Source organism: Parus major, chromosome 10 (assembly GCF_001522545.3).
Source record: "Parus major isolate Abel chromosome 10, Parus_major1.1, whole genome shotgun sequence".
Lineage (NCBI taxonomy): Eukaryota > Metazoa > Chordata > Aves > Passeriformes > Paridae > Parus > Parus major.
The window spans coordinates 20,042,496-20,059,240 of NC_031779.1; the positions used below are offsets into that span (position 1 = coordinate 20,042,496).

General features: G+C 46.3%; 1 protein-coding gene across 4 annotated transcripts in view; it reads right to left on the reverse strand.

Annotated features, from left to right (window-relative positions):
• Positions 1–510: 510 nt before the first annotated feature.
• MAP1A (microtubule associated protein 1A) overlaps positions 511–16,745 on the reverse strand; it is a 53,180-nt gene continuing 36,945 nt past the window's right edge. For all 4 annotated transcript variants that reach the window (XM_015638805.2, XM_015638806.2, XM_015638807.1 and 1 more), the window contains 5 exons: positions 16,549–16,631; positions 16,021–16,161; positions 5,560–14,344; positions 4,693–4,925; positions 511–3,922 (listed from right to left, as the gene is read on the reverse strand). In XM_015638805.2, coding sequence (XP_015494291.1) covers positions 3,767–3,922; positions 4,693–4,925; positions 5,560–14,344; positions 16,021–16,161; positions 16,549–16,631 — 9,398 coding nt within the window. In that variant the 3' untranslated portion in view covers positions 511–3,766. The remainder of the gene's footprint in view (positions 3,923–4,692; positions 4,926–5,559; positions 14,345–16,020; positions 16,162–16,548; positions 16,632–16,745) is intronic.

Sequence of the window (16,745 nt, forward strand, 5' to 3'; positions counted from 1 at the left end):
CCAAGGTGTGCTGCCTGCCACAGCGCTAGAGACCCTTCCAGTTCAAAGAGAGCCAGCAGCACTGGGCAGAGTTGCCATTCCCAAAAAGTGCAGGAACAGGAAGGGGGCTACAATGGAATGCATGATTCGGGAACTGTGAGGAGTGGTGGTGTTGCGTGGCAGACAGGCCACACCAGGCTCCTCTCTGGATTATCAGGAGCTGATTTCCCTCCCACAGCCCTTAGCCAGCTTCACAAGGGTCCCTGATGTTCCCCAGGAGGGACACACTAGTCACCCTCCTGGGGCCAAGCATGAGGGGCTGGCTGTCCAGACTGGCTCTGTGGCCTTGTGTGCATGTCCCTTTGAGTCCCAGGAAAGTCCAGCAGCTGCTGGTGAGGGTGGGGTGTTGATGGAAAAGCTGGGGCTCGCCTGAGCTGGGAGGCATGGGAGGGTGGCATGGCAGCCATACCTGCGTGCTCCTGCCTACAAGCGTGGGCTCACTGAAAGAACAGTTGGAAACCACTGGAGATGTTCTTGTTTGCAGTTAATGTGGCTTTATTATTAATGTGTTGGGCTCCTCTCTTGACAGCAGTTAGTTACAGAGTGTTTCACGTGGAAATGGGCAAAAGGACAGAACTCAAGGAACTAAATTCAAATAGAAATATGATGCTGAAGAAAAGAATTAGGGCTCTCTTCTTAAAACATTTAGCATAGAAGAAGCTAGGAGCACAAGATGCCATTTCAATACAGTTAAGACGTTCACTTTTTTAATTATAGGTTTAAAATAGTATTTTTTACCTATTACATACAGGAAGAGTACGCGTTGTTGCCCACATGCAGAAACAAGCAAAAGCAGAGTTTAACTGTTTCTCTCTATTAGTGTTGTATTACCTCTGGCTCCGGGTGGGTCCTGCTGGCTCCTGTGGCCTGAGCAGGGTCAGACTCTACCAATCAGCATTTTCATAAGTCTTTTTCCCGTAGTTTTTCTTTTTAAGATGGAAGAGGGTGGAGGGGAGAGGGAGATAGGGCATGAGAGAAACTCAAGGCAGGACAGACTGCGACAAAAACTGAAAATAATGTAGAGCCTTGAGGACAGGGAAGTAAACTGGTGTAGGATAAAGGTAGCTAAGCAGCAGAGCTGCAGAGGGCAAGAGCAGAGCGTGGAGGGAATTCCTCCTGGAATCCACCCGTGGCTACACTCCTGCCCAGAGGATGCAGGCACCTCACAAAGCCTCACTATTAATGCTGCTTAGTCAGAATTGCTTCAAGTTTGAAATTGAGAAAACATTCATGTGTGGGTCTATCTAAAGTTAGTGCATTAGCTTTTACATCTAGCTACGCAGAGGGAGCCCAGGAGCCAGTGAGGGCCATGCTTGTGCCTCTGGTGTCTGGCATCCGGCAGCTGAGCCAGGGTCTCTCCAAAGCACTGCAGCCAAAGCCCCCCAGCATTCCCAGGACGGGCAGGTGCAGGTGTTTTAGTGCCTGCAATTGCCAGAACCAACATTCATGAATGCTGACCCCATCAGGGTACAGAGAATGACATTTATTATGCTGGCAGACACGGTGTGATTTCATGGTTCAAATGAACACAGCACAGGGCAGGGATTTGCTAAAGCCCTGAGTAAGCTCACATTCTCCTAACAAGGGCCATATCCAAAGAGCTGGCTGTGCCTTGGGGAGGCTGCTGGCCTCAGGCCTTGTCCTACAGCTGCTGGGTTTTAGACATAGCCTTGCAGAAACATTTTTGTTGCCCACAAGTTCTCTACGGTCTTTTTGTTTTGTTTAAATTGCAGCATGTTAGTATTAGTACTGAGAAACCTCTGAACTGACACTAAAAGGACATGGTATCATGTTAACATGTATAAATTAAAATATTAAATCAACACAAAATGCAGCTTAACATTAAAAAAAAATAAATATATAAATTAAAATGCAAAATAGACCATTTCCCTAGAAACTCCATTTTAGTGCTAGGAGCAGGTTTCTAAGCAGCATTTTCTTCATGGCACCTGCCAGAAAACCAGCACTGAGACTGAAGTGTCCCAGGCAAGTGCAACACAGGGCCCAGGGATGCCCATGGTGGAGTCAGCCCTCTGCTCGGGGCCAAGCACAGTGGGTGTCACAGCAGATGGAAATACTTTGTGCTGTCAACCACTGCAGCACAGCTTTCCATCTCATTCCTTCTTCCCCAGAACACAGCCTGCTGCCACTCTCTCTGTCTTACAGAAAGGCTGTCTTTGTGGTAAGATCGTCTGTCAGTTCTCTTGGATGTGGCAAAGGCTCATGGATGCTGCAGGCTTCGTGCACCTGAACACCTCACTCCTTGCTGGGAGAACGTGTCTCCCACACTGAAACAGGTCTGTGTGCCAAGGAGGTTCTGGGTGGCTGTTCAATAGCCACACTGCACTCGTGGCACAAATTGGTGTTTCTGCCAGGACATCCAGAGAGCAGGGACAGATGCCCACAGATGCATAGGCCAGGGAACAAGCTGCAAGGTGGTACCACAGGGATGAGCAGTACCTCACCTGTGCTGTCAACACATCCCTGCCACCATGAGGAGGAACTGAGAATGACTACACTTGATAAACTACTTTTTCCCCGAGTATTTTGGGAAGGGCCTTCTCTTCCCTCACACCACAAGTTCTATTCCCCACATCCTGGACACTTGCGGGACAACAAAAAGCTTGAACACAACTGTAAGGCTTGGACCCTGGCACACAGGCAGCGAGGAGATGGCTGCTGCATGCAAGCTGGCACACCACAGCCACACTAGCTGGGCACCAGCCCCCAGCATGGCCTGCATGCTCCTCAGCTGCCTCACCACAGTCCTCCAGAGCCTTTGGTTTAGGGACAGGGAAGTTTCTTGTACGTCCTGGGCCAACAGTGGCCAAGGTTTTTTTCAGCCCTTCTGCTGTTAAGGGGGCTGTAGTTGTGCGTTTGGATGCTCTTTTTGTGTAACTGTTTAGGCTACAGCCTCTCTGTGCCTCCTCCTGCCACACAGCTGCTGGGCAGGACTCAGCTGGCTGCTGTGTGTGCAATGCTCAAGTTAGCAAGTTAGGAATGTGCTGAACCCTCCCCTCCCACTGCCATGGCCTTCATCCCAGCTCCCTGAGCACAGCAATCAGGTGGTGCAGGATGCCACAGGAAAGCGCTTGGGACAGAAATCTGCCAGTCTGGCACGTGGTGGTCATGCCTAGTTGGAGCACAGGTCCTCTTGCTCAGAACACCTCCTGTATGCTCAGGAGGGGAGATGGAAGAATGACCTTCACTGTCATATTACAGTCAGAGGGTTTTGTCTTCCCTCATCTCCCTGGTGCAATTTCTTTGCAAGTTAGATTTCGCCTCTGCCCCCTGCCTCCCGTGCACTCTCTGCATGCAGCAGCAGCAGCAGCAGCACTTCAGCCCTCACCAGAAAGGTGAGGTTCATGGTGCTACAGATTAAATGGCAAGGCAGCCAGGAAGAGAGTAGAACAAGCTCTCACAGCAGCAAGGCAGCCAAGATAGTCTACAGAAACTGTACAGGCAGCAGAATAAAGCAGGGAAGGTGAAAGTGCCCCTGGCCTGCAACTGCTCTTGCACAAACTCTTAGCTCAGTCCAGAAAATTACAGAGCCCTGCACTTCTTCCTCATGGCATCCAGTGCTGAGCAGGATGGATACCCGATTGCCTGACAAATGGGAACCATGTAGAGGACTAAACCAGAGAAGAACTGGACTGTGATTAGATGGTGTCTCTCATGTTGCATCGGTGATTGAAGAGTCAATGGATGAACACAAAATGTGGGAGATTTAGAATTCAATCTTACAGGCTGGAAAAGATTCATCCTGCATCACAACAGTGCTGCTGCTTGCCAGTACCATGATGTTCAGCTCCTGCTGTTTCTCATGGGTCTGTTGATACCATTCTCGTGTTACCTCAGTATCGTGTGTTGGGATCAATGTCACCTGGGAAAAGAAAGCAGCAGGGATGATTGAGAACAATTGCAGTGACAAACAATGCCCATAGGAGCTGAGACTAAAATTTCTTGTTAATTTTGGAACGCTGTACCCTTGGTACTGCTTGTTCTATTTAATGTCTTTCAGATGTCGGGTTCTGAGGCAGAGCTTTTTTTTAGAGAGTACCAGCACAATGGGGCTCTGAACTGGCTGCAATAATGCTGAGAATGGCTGCAGTGCAGGGGAGAGCATCGTGCTCTGGAGCTCCAGAAACGGCCTCAGAAAGATCCTTCAGTGTGAAAAGGAACAATGCTGGCAGTGTCAGTGTTAATGGACACTATGTACCCATTGACCAGTGTACAACTCAGGGACCTCGAAATACGAGGCTGCTTCATCTGGAAGACCATACACACACACACCTTTCTGTACGTGTCTTCAGGAGTGCCCCCTGGGGTGTCCTGCAAGCCTGCCCAAGTGAGAACTGTGTTACAGAATATTCTTGTTTAAAAGCTCTATTAGTAAGTTGCTGTCAGAAAAATCTTCAGCAAGCCAGGCTAGCAACAGATGCCACTGGGTGTGGGACACTGATGAAAATTCAGTTAGTGTTGGTGCTCGATTTTGCCTGAGGATAGGTTCATCCTGCAGTAGCTAAGGAGGAGTGTAGGATCTCTCAATGCTTCCTCCCCTCAGGAGGATATGGAAAAGAGGACTTATCTGCTTCTTCTGACCACTTGTGACATCAAAAGCATGACACATCCCTTTGCATTTCCACGACCTACCTGCAGGTTCTCTCCCCACTGAGACTTCCCTTCCAGGAGCGCATCCAGCACTGCACGGCTTGGCTCTCCGTTGGCTGCATCATTTCCACTCACAACATAATAAGATGCTCGAACCCGCTTGAAGAACTCTGGATCTGTGTTCTTCCCACTGCAGTGGTTGGGGATGTAGGCCAAGTCCACATAGACGGGTGGACCCATAGGCACAGACAAACTGCTCTTAGGACTGTTGGAAGCTTTGGAAAAAAGGAAACAAGAGGCTATCAAAACCCTTCTGCAAGGGACAAACACTCAGATTAACACAGAAGGACCTGGATTCCAGAAAGACTTTTCCATTGCAGCATTGAAGTTGAGACTTATCCATGCTCCGCTGCTCAGAGGTGACCTGGGTGCATTTTGGGCCAGTGCTGTCACAGGTCTTGGGAGGGAAAGGAAGTTCTGCTATTTTTTGGGGAGGGATTGGAAAGCTTTAGGATCAGGAACTTTTGTTCTGGGGAAGGGAATCAAAAATCTCTATTAGTAACTTTGGTAGAGTTGTCATCCCAATTAATATTTAGTCCTAATTTTTGTTAATAACCTACTACTTAAACACACAGCCTCCCCCATTATGATGGTTTTTGTATGCTATCCTTTACAGTAGTCTTTCTAGAAGGTCCATCCTGGCTTCCTGCCATCTCTGTGCATCGCTGCTTCTCCTAGGATTCTATTGCTCTTTCATATCAACCTTTTTGTACATTTCAGCCTTATCACTGCTTATAACTTTTCATGCCTGACTGGGAAGACCTGCTCCTGTTCTGCTGTGTTTAACCCAGTGCTTTTCTCTGTGTTGGACCTATAGAGATAATGCATTTTTCAGGAAGGATTTCTTACCAGGATTTGTTTTGATGCCATTAACAAGGCTCTTGCCAGGGTTGCTGTGACTACTCCGGGATAACTCATCCTCTGGCATCAGCGAACTACGTGGTTTGGGCTTTTCTCCTCCATCTCTTTCTTTTTTGGCAGTGACAGATTTTGGAGATTTGTCAGACGACTGTTTCACAGGAGTGGGTGATCGTTTCCCTTTCGCATCTAATTTCCGGGCAGGTGAGGAAGATTTGGGTTTGCTCAAAGGCTTCCTCACACCTTTGTTCTTTTCTTTTATGTCTTTCTTGGAAATTTTATCAGTTCTGCTCATGCTTTGCTCATTTAACAACATATCAGGGTCTACCATGCAGACATCAGGGTGTGGAGGGTGGGGATGGGGATCTACCATTGGAAAAGGCTGAGGATCATGGCTGGACCTAGAACTGGCATGATGAGCATTCCCCACAGCTTTGTCCACTGGGAGGAAATCAGCATCTTCATCTGAGTCCATGTTGGCATCTGCTGTGATGGATGGACATTCTTCAGTCTCAGGTGGGACATCGGAGTCTGACTGGGAGGTTCCAGAATCACTCACAGATGTTGGAGGGGTTTCCTCCACTGTAGCACTTTGCATGGGACTGCTCCCAGTGTGGGGTGGTCTCCCTTGCACTGAAGGGTGACCCTCCTCCTGTGAGAGGTCACTGTCTTCAGAGAGCTCATGGGGGCTTGGGTTGATAAATGAGGGAGAGAGTTCTCCCTTTCTCTGCTTGTATTCACATGAGGAAAATTTCTGTCCACCATCAGAACTGCCTCCTAATTGGGTCTCCATGTCATGGGAAGCATCTCCACAGTCCTCTGTTTTTTCAGCCCTTTGCACATCTGGGAAAAATGGCTGGAAACTGTTTTCAGGGGACATCAGAGAGGAAGGACGGCTTTGCCTCTCTGTCTCCTTGTTGCCTGTGCATGGAGAAAAACTGCTGTCAGAATCGGGACATGTTTTTTCATCTTTTGCCTCTGCTGCATGGTATGTACTTTGGAAAGCTGACAGACTGGTGCTCACCTCTGTTGGACCATTGGCTGTGGTTTCATCTTCGTGCTGATGATGAGGAAATGGTGTCAGCACATCAGGGAGAGATGCGAGTGGCAACGGGTGTTCTGCAAATGGTGCCTTCTGCTCTGGGCTGCTACCACAGTGCTGCTGCTCTTGCTCTGCAGAGAATGGTGTGGGCTCTGAGCCCTGGCACTCTTCTCTGCATGGCAAGGTGTGGTCACCCATGCCACAGGGAAATAGAGACCCATGTTCTTCAGCAAAGACAAAGTCTTTGGTTTCAGCTGTATGTATTTTCATAGCATTATCTGGGACCTGTGGAGGCACATCCCAAGCACTCCTAGTAGCCACTTCCACTCCTGCACCTGTGTGAGTGGAAAGCATATGGGAATAGAAACTTTCTGCTGTAGTCATTATCACAGGAGTGGTGGCTTCAGATGAAGGTTCTTCTGACAGGCTGGAAGAGTCATCTTTCAGCTGCTGGGTCACAGGCTCTTTCTCCACACCTTTGGAGAACACCTTGCCTTCTTCGTATGGACTCAGTGGTGAGAATTTAGGAAAAGATGAGTCGAGACTGCCGATTTTCTCAGAAACCTCCAAGTACTCATCTTTGTTTCCCTGGTCTGAGAGCAAAGCACAAGGAGACTCTAAAGAAAGAGAAATATCCCCTAAACAGCTTGCTGAGGTTTGCTTATGTCTGATTGTGCTGGCTGTTTCGCTCTTTCCTAGCAAGGAACTTTCAAATCCAGAAGAGCTCTCCATCTCTCTGCTCTCTACCCTCGGGCCCTGTTCATATATCTCTGTCTGTTTGCTGGAAGCAGATTTCAGGTATATGGCTTGCTCTTGGCACTCAGAGGACACTGCTGCACTTGGATAATCTGCTACCCAGAAATGGGAATCCTTTATGGATTTTTCAGCAATCTCTTTCTTTTGTGAGGAATCATGGCACATTTCTGAAGTTTGCTTATCTCTATCCATGTCTGGCATGTCTCTGTAACCAGCAACATATGTCTCCACACCAGCAGCTGATGAAGTTGTCCTACTTTCATATTCCTCTTGCCAGCCTGGACCAGAGGGAGAAGAGGCAGTGGAGCTGGGAGAAAGGGGCTCCTGACATTTGGTCTGCAGGAAGGGGTCTGAGACAGGGAACTTGCTGATGGCCGAGATGTGTGCATAGACAGTGCCTGCAGCTTCAGCAGGGCTGTGCAGTTTAGACTCCTTTTCAGACTTCTCCTTAGCACCTTTTTCCAGTTCTGAGTCACTTGCACTTTCTTCCCCTCGACCTGCTTTCTCATAGTATGTATCTTCGGGATTTGGGACTTCAGATTTCAGGGACAAAGATACCTGCTCCTGGCTAGACAAAATTATGTTCTCATCTGGACAACCAGCATCAATATAGGTGGATGATTTTCCTTGATAAGAGGTGTCAGTTGTGGCGGTGGGAGAGGCAAATGCTGTGTTCACAGACAATGGGTGCAGTGCAGAGTCCAGTTCTCCTGGCAAAGCAGAAGACACCTTCAGTTTTTCCTGTCCTCCTGATGTCCTAGGCCTCTCTGTTTCAGACAAGGGCAGATATCTTTCATGAATGTCTCTATAGTCAAAGACTGAATCTCCTTTATCCTTAGGGGATGCTGGAGATGACAATTCCTTCTCAGCAGAGGTATAAAGGCAGGACTCTTCTTCCTTTGCAGACACATGAAAATTTTGACCTTTTTGAGAGTTCAGTGCTGTCACTGGCACCTTGTCAGTGTGACCTGGGCTGTGTGCACCCATGGCTGTGAAGGGGGAAGGTCCCACTCCAGACACAATTATCTTCTCATAGATGTCAGCATATTTGAAACTTCTTTCATCAGGATAGGGAGTCGGTTCTCTTTCTTCCGGCTCTTGTCTTGTGGAACTGTCATCGTCTCTCTGTGTGTAGACCCCTTCCTCATAGGAATAAGGCTCAGGGGAACTCCTGGAATAGGTCTCTGGAGGATATACCTCTTGGATGGTAGCACCCACACCCCCAGCACCGCCCACAGCATCACTGCTTTTTTGGCACGGGCCTTGTCCTGGAGGGGAGTGTGCACACTGTCCTGACAGCTCAGCACTCCCTTCTGAGGACTCTGCAATATATTCTGCTGCTCTCATAGATTGCAACAGGGTAGATGCTGCTGCTGCCTGCTCTTTTCTTCCTTTAGAGACATACAGACCCTCAGTGGATTTGCAGTCATCCTCTTGCCTGCTATCTGACTCGTATTTGCAATCTGTTTCCTGGTACAAATCACTGATGTCCGATTTCTTCTCAGCTGTCTTTGATGGGACATCCTCCCACAAAGGTGGCTTGCACTGCTCTAACTTGCAGGGCCTCTCTGCTCCTGGTGGTACCTCAATCACCTTTCCCACTGCAGACAGGGGAGATGTTGTCAGAACTTGGTCTAGTGACTTTGCATAGGTATCTAGGACAGCTTTTTCCTCATCATCTAAGCAGGAACTACCTTGTTTAGAGGTCAACAACAATTCTTGCCTTTTTTTGTTTCCAGTTAAAGCTTTGGCCTGATTTTCCTCACCAGGGACATACTGAGGAGATAGAGGAGAACCTTCTCTTTGTGTTCTTTCTGGGACAGTGATGTCAGCAGGAATCACATCCACTTTCTTTGTTTCTGATGTAGGTTTGGCACTCTTCTGTGTGTCTTCTTTGTAATCAAATGACTCCATCTTTAAACATTCAGTTTCTGCTTGCAGTAGCATGGGTTTGTCTTCAGCATGGTGAAGCACCTCATCCTCCTCACTGGGTAATTGCCCTCCTCTCCCACTGTCTCTCCCTTCCTGAAGATACCCAAAGGCAGAACCCCATGCTTCCCTTTCTTGTCCTCTCCAGGTCTGGCTGCCAGGTGCTGCAGGAGACAGGTTCCCTTCCTTTCCCATTTTAGGAAGGGATTTTGTTTCAAATTCTGGTACTTCATCCAAGAACGTACTCTCCCTCTCCTTGTCATATTTCTGCCGTCTTCCCAGAAGAGGGACCTCTTCTACCTCTTCTGGAAACCACACTTTCTTCTCAGAACTTAAATCTTTCATGCAAAACTTTTCCATTTCTGGAGATTTTTTTTCTTGAGCTTCCTTGAACCTGCAAGATTTTACACCTTCAGTAGAAATGTGTGAAGATGTTTTATCTTCACTTGGGCTAGATTCTGTAAAATGTAAGCCCTTTGCATCTGGGGATACTTCCTGAGAGTCCAAGCCTGCATTTCTTCCCCTCAACAGGCCCTTTTCTGATGCAGAAAATAAACTGCTGTCATCTGGAGACATTTCTTCAGTTGAAGAATCTCTGGGTGACATGTCTTTAACTGAAATACTTTCTGGGCAAGGAAAATATTTTGATGTTTCTTCCAGTTCTTTGGCAGAAATATCCAGTGATTTTTCATATGTAGCTGGGCTCTGGTCTGTGAAACTCATGGATTTCACACCCTCTGAAGAGAATTTGTCAGTGCAGTTGGACATAGTTTTTTCTTTTGCAGATATCTCTTCTGTGAAACTAAGCGCTTTCATGTCTTCTGGAGAAATTCCTTTAATAAAAACATCTGAAGAGGTTTTCCTGCTGGAACTCTCAGTAAGAGAAATGGATTTGGTCTCTTCTGGGGAAATATCTTCAGTGGAAACATGAGAAGATTTCTTTTCTGTGGTGTCTCCTGTGAAATACAGCAGTTTTCCTTCTTCAGTAAAAACTCTCCTAGAAATATTTGAGGATTTTTCTTTATCAATCCTCTCTTCTGTAAAAGAAGGTGATTTGATGCCATCTGGTGAAAATTGCAAAGATTTGTCATTTTTAGATTTGCTTTGGCTTGTGAACTGTGGAAGATTCACATTTCCTAGAGAAGTTCCCGTGGTTACAAATGGCTCAAAGGACAAGTGTTCTGGAAATCCAATTAAACTTTCTGTCTTGGTTTTAGTTCCTTGATCTGTTTCTGGTTTTGTGCTGGCACGCTCCTTGTCCTCTCCGATCACCACTGTGTCCTGCTTGTGGTAAGAGAGCCAGGGCAGCTCCTCCCTCCTCACTGGTTCCTCCTGTACCTCCTCCTCGGGGGACACTGGAACATCACTGCTCAAAACCAATTCGTGCTGCCCAGGTCCAGACACTTCTCTTTCCTGTCTGCATTTAGCCACAGATGCCTCCTCTTCTCTGAGAGGTTCACCCTTGGCTGCCTTCACCGCAACAGAACTTTGGCCTTCCAGTTTCTTGGCAGAGGCATCTGTTTGTTTTTCAAATAGATCTGAATCTACTGTTTCCAGCTTTTCCTCCACTGGAGACTGGTGGAAGGGTGTGTGCCCGGCACTGGTGGGGCCAGATGGAGTGGGAGAGGCCATTTTGACTGTGCTGTCATCGGGACTCATGCATCGTTCTTCAGCCTCTGCAGAGTCAGCCTGGGAAAATGGTGCTTCTTCAGTGGATAAAGGCATCACCTGTGTGGGAACACCGATTATCACATTATCAGGGCATCCCTGAGGAGCAAACACGGGGGCATTGTAATGCCCTCTGAGTTTCTCAGGAATCTCAATACTTGGAGTCCCGTCTTCTTCATCTTCTTCATCTTCTACCTCCTCATGGAGGTCCTTTTTTTGACTTTCCAGTTTCCTCTCTCCTTCTGCTAATGCATGGAAATCTTCAGGGGGTGGAGATTTAAAGCATTTGTCTTCCTCTAAGGATGATGTGGGAGAAATTGTGCCAGCAGAGGGAACATAATCAAGACCTTGGGTCGCTTCAGTCCGAGAGGAGGGCATGCTGTTTCCTGTGTCCAAAAGTAAAGAGCTTTTCCCAGTCTCTTCTGTTTGTGGTGCTGTTATGGATGCAACAGATTGATCCTCTGCTACTGACGTTGCAAAAGACGAAAGCTTGTCGCATTCAGTAATGGAGGTCGCAGAAGATATGTGTTCCTCCTCAGCTAGAGGTGCTGCCACAATGTTTGTAGGATATGCCAGGATTTCAGACTCCTGGCCAGCATAGCCCTTGGCTGAAAGATCAGCAGGAGGCATGGCCTGTATTCCATGTACTGCTTCAAAAGAGCCTGGATGGTCAGGAACAGAAATGTTATAGGCATTGACATCATACTTCAAGTGTGGGATCCTCTCTTCCTGTTCATCGTGTATTTCTTCATCAGAAATGGTCTGTTCTGTTTCTGAGTAGCCAGGGATAGTTTCATCTTGGATATAGGAAACATGTTCTGCTGTAGCTCCTGGTGGGACTGGCAGGCTGCTCAGATACGACTCTTCCTTTGTTATGTCCTTTCCAAGTAACTTGGTTTTCTCATCCATGAAACTAAATTCTCTTTCCTTCTCTGTAATGGTAAACAGTTTGTCTTCCCTATCATCCTGATTCAGCCCACAGAATTCTCTGTTCTTCTCCACTTTGTCCTCTGCTTTCATGTGCTGTTCTTCCTTTTCTTCTAGTTCTGCCTTTTCTATCACATCTTCTCTCTTTTCCTTCTCATCCTCTTCCTGTGCCTCTGTCCCATCAATATACTTTCCACACGTTTCTGCTTCCCTCTGTTTTCTGTCCAAAGAGATTTTCTCCTCTTCCTCCTTTTCTTCCTCTCTGAACACTGGTGGCCGAGCACCCTTTGCCAGCAGGTCTGTATGTGATGGCAGGTGTTCTTTGTCAGAAAACATCTGAATGTCCTTGCCCTGCTCAGCTTTTCCCTCCCAGTATCTCATGTCATGGTTTTCATCTATTGTTTTTCTTTCATCCTCTGTTTTTTCAGCAGGACCTCCCCTCAGCTCCCACTGATGGACTGCCATTTCCTCTGTTGATGATTCTTTTTCTGTATCAGTAGTAGTTACTCCCTGATCAGGCGTCTTTCTTTTTAAAATCAGATCCACTTCAAGGTTACTCTGACCAGTCATATCAACAGAGTCTTTTACCTCTGCTTCAGATGCTCTCATAATCTTATCACTGACCTCCATATCAGACAGTTCTTGAGTCAACTGCAAAGACTGTCTCTCCTCATGCTTCAGTTCCTCAAAGTCCTTTGTAAGATCTTCTGGTGAAGACAGGACTAACCTCTGTTCCACTATGGATGTCTCTCCTAGATCCACTTGTACAGGTGCTGTCTCCATTGGTAATGTCTTGAGGTCAGCAGGAACCTTTTCAGGTTCTTTTTCAGGTTTTACTTTGATCTTCTCAGTTTTGAGTCTGCCTGGAAGTTTTGCCTTGTACAATGTTTTTCTTACTTCTGGGGTAAATGGTTTCAAGTCTGGTTTAGAAATTTTTTTGAGCTCTGGTTTGTTTTCTTTCTTTTTATCATCTTTCTTTGAATCTTTTTTCTCATCTTTCTTTCCATCGTCTTTTTTTAAGTCCTTTTTCTCCTTCTTAATCTCTTTCTTTTCTTTGTCTTTCTTCTCCTCTAATTTGGATACTTTCTCTTTGAGATGCTTTTTTCCAACCTTGTCTTTAGCCAATTTTCTTTTCTCAGCTTTGAGAGCATCACTTGTTTCTGTCTTTATCTTTTCATGTTTAACAGGTTTCTCAGGAATTTTCTCTGTGTGTTCTTTAACCTTTTTCTCAATTTTAGCATCCTTTACAACTTCTGGTTTTACTTCCTTAATCCCCTCCTCAACTGCTTCTTCCTTCTTGACTTGCTTTGTCACAGATGGCTTGGGGGAAGACTTAAGACTCTCCTTGCTGTCAGTTCTTTGTTTCATTTTGGTCTGCTTCAGCACAGGTGGAGGTATTCCAGAAGTGATATCTTTCTGGGTAGCCACTGGGTACCTTAGAAAATCCAGGTGCTTGAGTTTCTCAAGACCTTCCAGTATCTTATTTTGAGGAGCATTTCCAGGAAACAAAACCCTCACAATTTTCTCTGTTGGGCTGGCTGGTAGCCATACCACTAGGGCTGTGATAGATGTGAGATAGGGAACAGAAATTTCACCTTCTTTCCCACTTGCAAGAATGATGCCAGTCTTTGCTTTACTATTGCCAGCCCATTTCTGCATTAGAAACTGCATTTCTTTACTGTCCTTGACAGGGTTCAGTATATACATGTCCAGCTTACCCACTCCCATTTTGTGGAAGAGCGTGATGGGCTCGATGGTGCTGCTCACCACCCTGTAGAGAGGCTCTGATTTAATGCCCAGTCTGTTGAGATACTGCAGTGTCATACACGCTTCTTCAATGCTCCTCTTTACTTTCATGGAGGCTTCAGGCATCTTCAGCTTTTCAGGAACATTAAAAAAAACCACCCCTAGCTCAGGAGAGATTAGGTTCTTCATCCAGTCACTATAATTGGTAGAGCCCTGGGATTGTTCCTCCTCTTGCTCAGCAACTTTCCTCTGCAGCAGCCCATTGATGCCAGGCAGGTTGTCTGCACCAATGTGGGTGAGCAGGATTGAGTCAATCCTATCCAGGTGCCTTACCAGCTTCCAGAAGCAGGATTTCCTCTCAGAGCCACCATCCACAAGGATGTTAAACCCATTGACAGCAAAGAGAGCAGAATCACCTCTTCCCCCAGGGAATATGTAGCAGCATGGCTTAGAAAGCTTCAGAAAACCCCCTGAGGTGGGTGGCTCCAGAAGATCAAATGGAGATGGCACATCAACTGTCTCAGAGACATATTCTGCAAATTCAGACACCCCATCCATTTCCGGTAGAACAGGATCAGGATTCAGTTTCAGATTAATTATGTCCTGAAATCCAGGATGCCCAAGGTTGCTCCAGGCTCCTTCTCCCAGGCACGACACAGTAAGAGAGGCCTTGGTTTCTGAATCAGAGTTGCTGAGAATTTGGGTGACCTAATGAGATAAGCACAGACAAATAAACGTCAAATAGAGCTTTGAGACCTATACAGCACTTTAAAAAAGGCAGCTAGTTAATGCAGAAATACTGAAGATATCATGAGCACTTTACCAATGGGAAACATTGGGGGTAGATGAAATAGTTTGAAAGCCCATGGAAAATCAATGCATAGAGCCTCTTTTGTTAATGTTGATGGGCTGTTACAGCTTCTGACTGCTGTGTGTGTATTGTTACAAGATCTCAGGAAAGAAAATAAAAACAGGAACCACTGTGTCCTCTTTCCTTACCTCTTGGTAAATCTGGGATATCAGTCCCTGGCTTGGGCTCAAAAGTAGTAGGTTGGGGGTGATTTTTTGTGATTTGTGAATTCTAACCCTGAGAAAACCTTTTCAGTGCTAAGCATCATTGGCTGAACTTAGCCTCACTCACTTAGGCTAGTCAACCACCATAGAGTATTTTGTGTAGCTCTAGTGACACAGGACTTTCTTTTTTATTTAGATTAATTTGCTTTCCTGGCACCTATTTTGAAAGTCATGACTCCATCTTTGCTACATGCACAGGGCTGGGGACATGCCACGTGATGAGTAAGTGAAGTAAGGTCCATATAGTTTCCCAGGTTCCTTACTGCTATGCTGAACATAGATCAACCAAAGAAGTATAATGCCTCAACTTCCTAAGCATCCAAAATGAGATTTGCATACTTCTTTACACTGAAAAAGAACACATTCTTTTGCTTGGCAGCCCTTAAGTGACTAGTTTCTGTCCATTTGAATAAGTGAAGCATATTTGCTGATGTAATCACAACAATAATAGTATCAACTGTTGAAGTATCATCCAGTCATTCCTGCAGCAATATATTATATATTCAGTCAGACAGAGACACTCTAAACAACATGATCCATGGAAACAGAGCGTCTCAAAAACCAGAGTATCGTATCTGTATTGCAGGGAGCACCAACAATGTAAACCAACCTCTCTGAAAAGCTAACTTATATCTAGCTGAGGTTATCGGCATTGGAGCAGAGGTTCAGAGATACCCTACAATGTTTTCCAGGCCTCACTGGACAAATCCCTGACCAAATTTGCCTAAATTCAGTGCTTACTCTGCTGTATACAGATCTTGGGCTACAGACCTCTCATGTGCCCTTCCAAACTGAATGATGCAGCAATTCTGCAATTAAATAGCGGCATCTGTAGTTATGTCATCATCATGTAGTTACTGAATCAGCATTTATTCAATCCCTTATCATCTAATGAACATTCTTAACCTTGTGAACTTGCTTGGTGGACTGACTGGTGACATGAAGAGAAATACCCATATTTTCTAGATGATGATGGCCTCTCTTGGCTGTTTTTAGAAGCTGCCCACAGTTATGTTAAGACCTGCTTCAAGAAATTTCGAGTGTTTTCCCCCTGCAGAGCCAGTCTGAAAAGTTATTTCAAGCTGAACACTTAAAGGAATCACCCATGCCTGCTCCTTGGAAGACTTAAGCTAGAGAGTTAAAGCAAGATACCCAAGACAATAACATGAATTATTTATAGTATGCATTTTTTTGCTGGATTTCAAACCAATCTGTCCGCAAATCTGCCACCTGAAGGAGGGTGCAGGCTGCACTGCTCTACTGTGCACTCTGAACAGGAGAGAATGTGCTGGATTACAGCTCACACTCACCTCTGGGTCCAAAAGTATCTCAGCAAACTTCTGGTAAGTGAAAGTCCCTGTCTGCAGGACCAAGTCTCCTTCGTGGTCTGAGCTCTGACCACAGAGGATCAGTAGTTTGTGGGCTGATGAATCACACACAAGTGAGCGGACCTGTTACCACGAGACAGAGGGCTGCCATTAGAAGTTACCTACACTCCACACCAGCACCCAGAATCCCAACCCCAAGGGCAGGCAATAACTCACGTTACTCACAAATAGCCAAACCCTACATTTTCTACATACAAGAAGGTTGCTAATTGAAGAGGGAAGGCACTGCTACCATCTGCCCAACACGGCTCCATGTCACATCAGGGTAATTGTGTACATCCTGGTTACTGGCAAGACCAGAACACCTGGCCTTTTTACCACACCTTGCAGCAGACTGGCAGCAGGTTTGCACTCTCCAGAAGGTGCGAAGTGTGATGATCGTGACCTCTATGTCAAGCAAGGGCAGGAGAAGTGATGTGGAGAGAACTTGATGGCACACCTGGTCCTTACCTCAGACACGATGCTGTCCACATTAGGATTTACCAGGATCACCGTATCCAGGGTGTCACTCTGGTGATGGAGAGTTCTTTGGCCTGAGAAAGAAAAGGGATTAGACAGGATGAGAGAAGCTGATGAGACAGCATCCAGCTACTGATGTTTTAGCCTCAAAAACCCCTTCAGCATGGATTTGATTGCAAAGTTTCAAT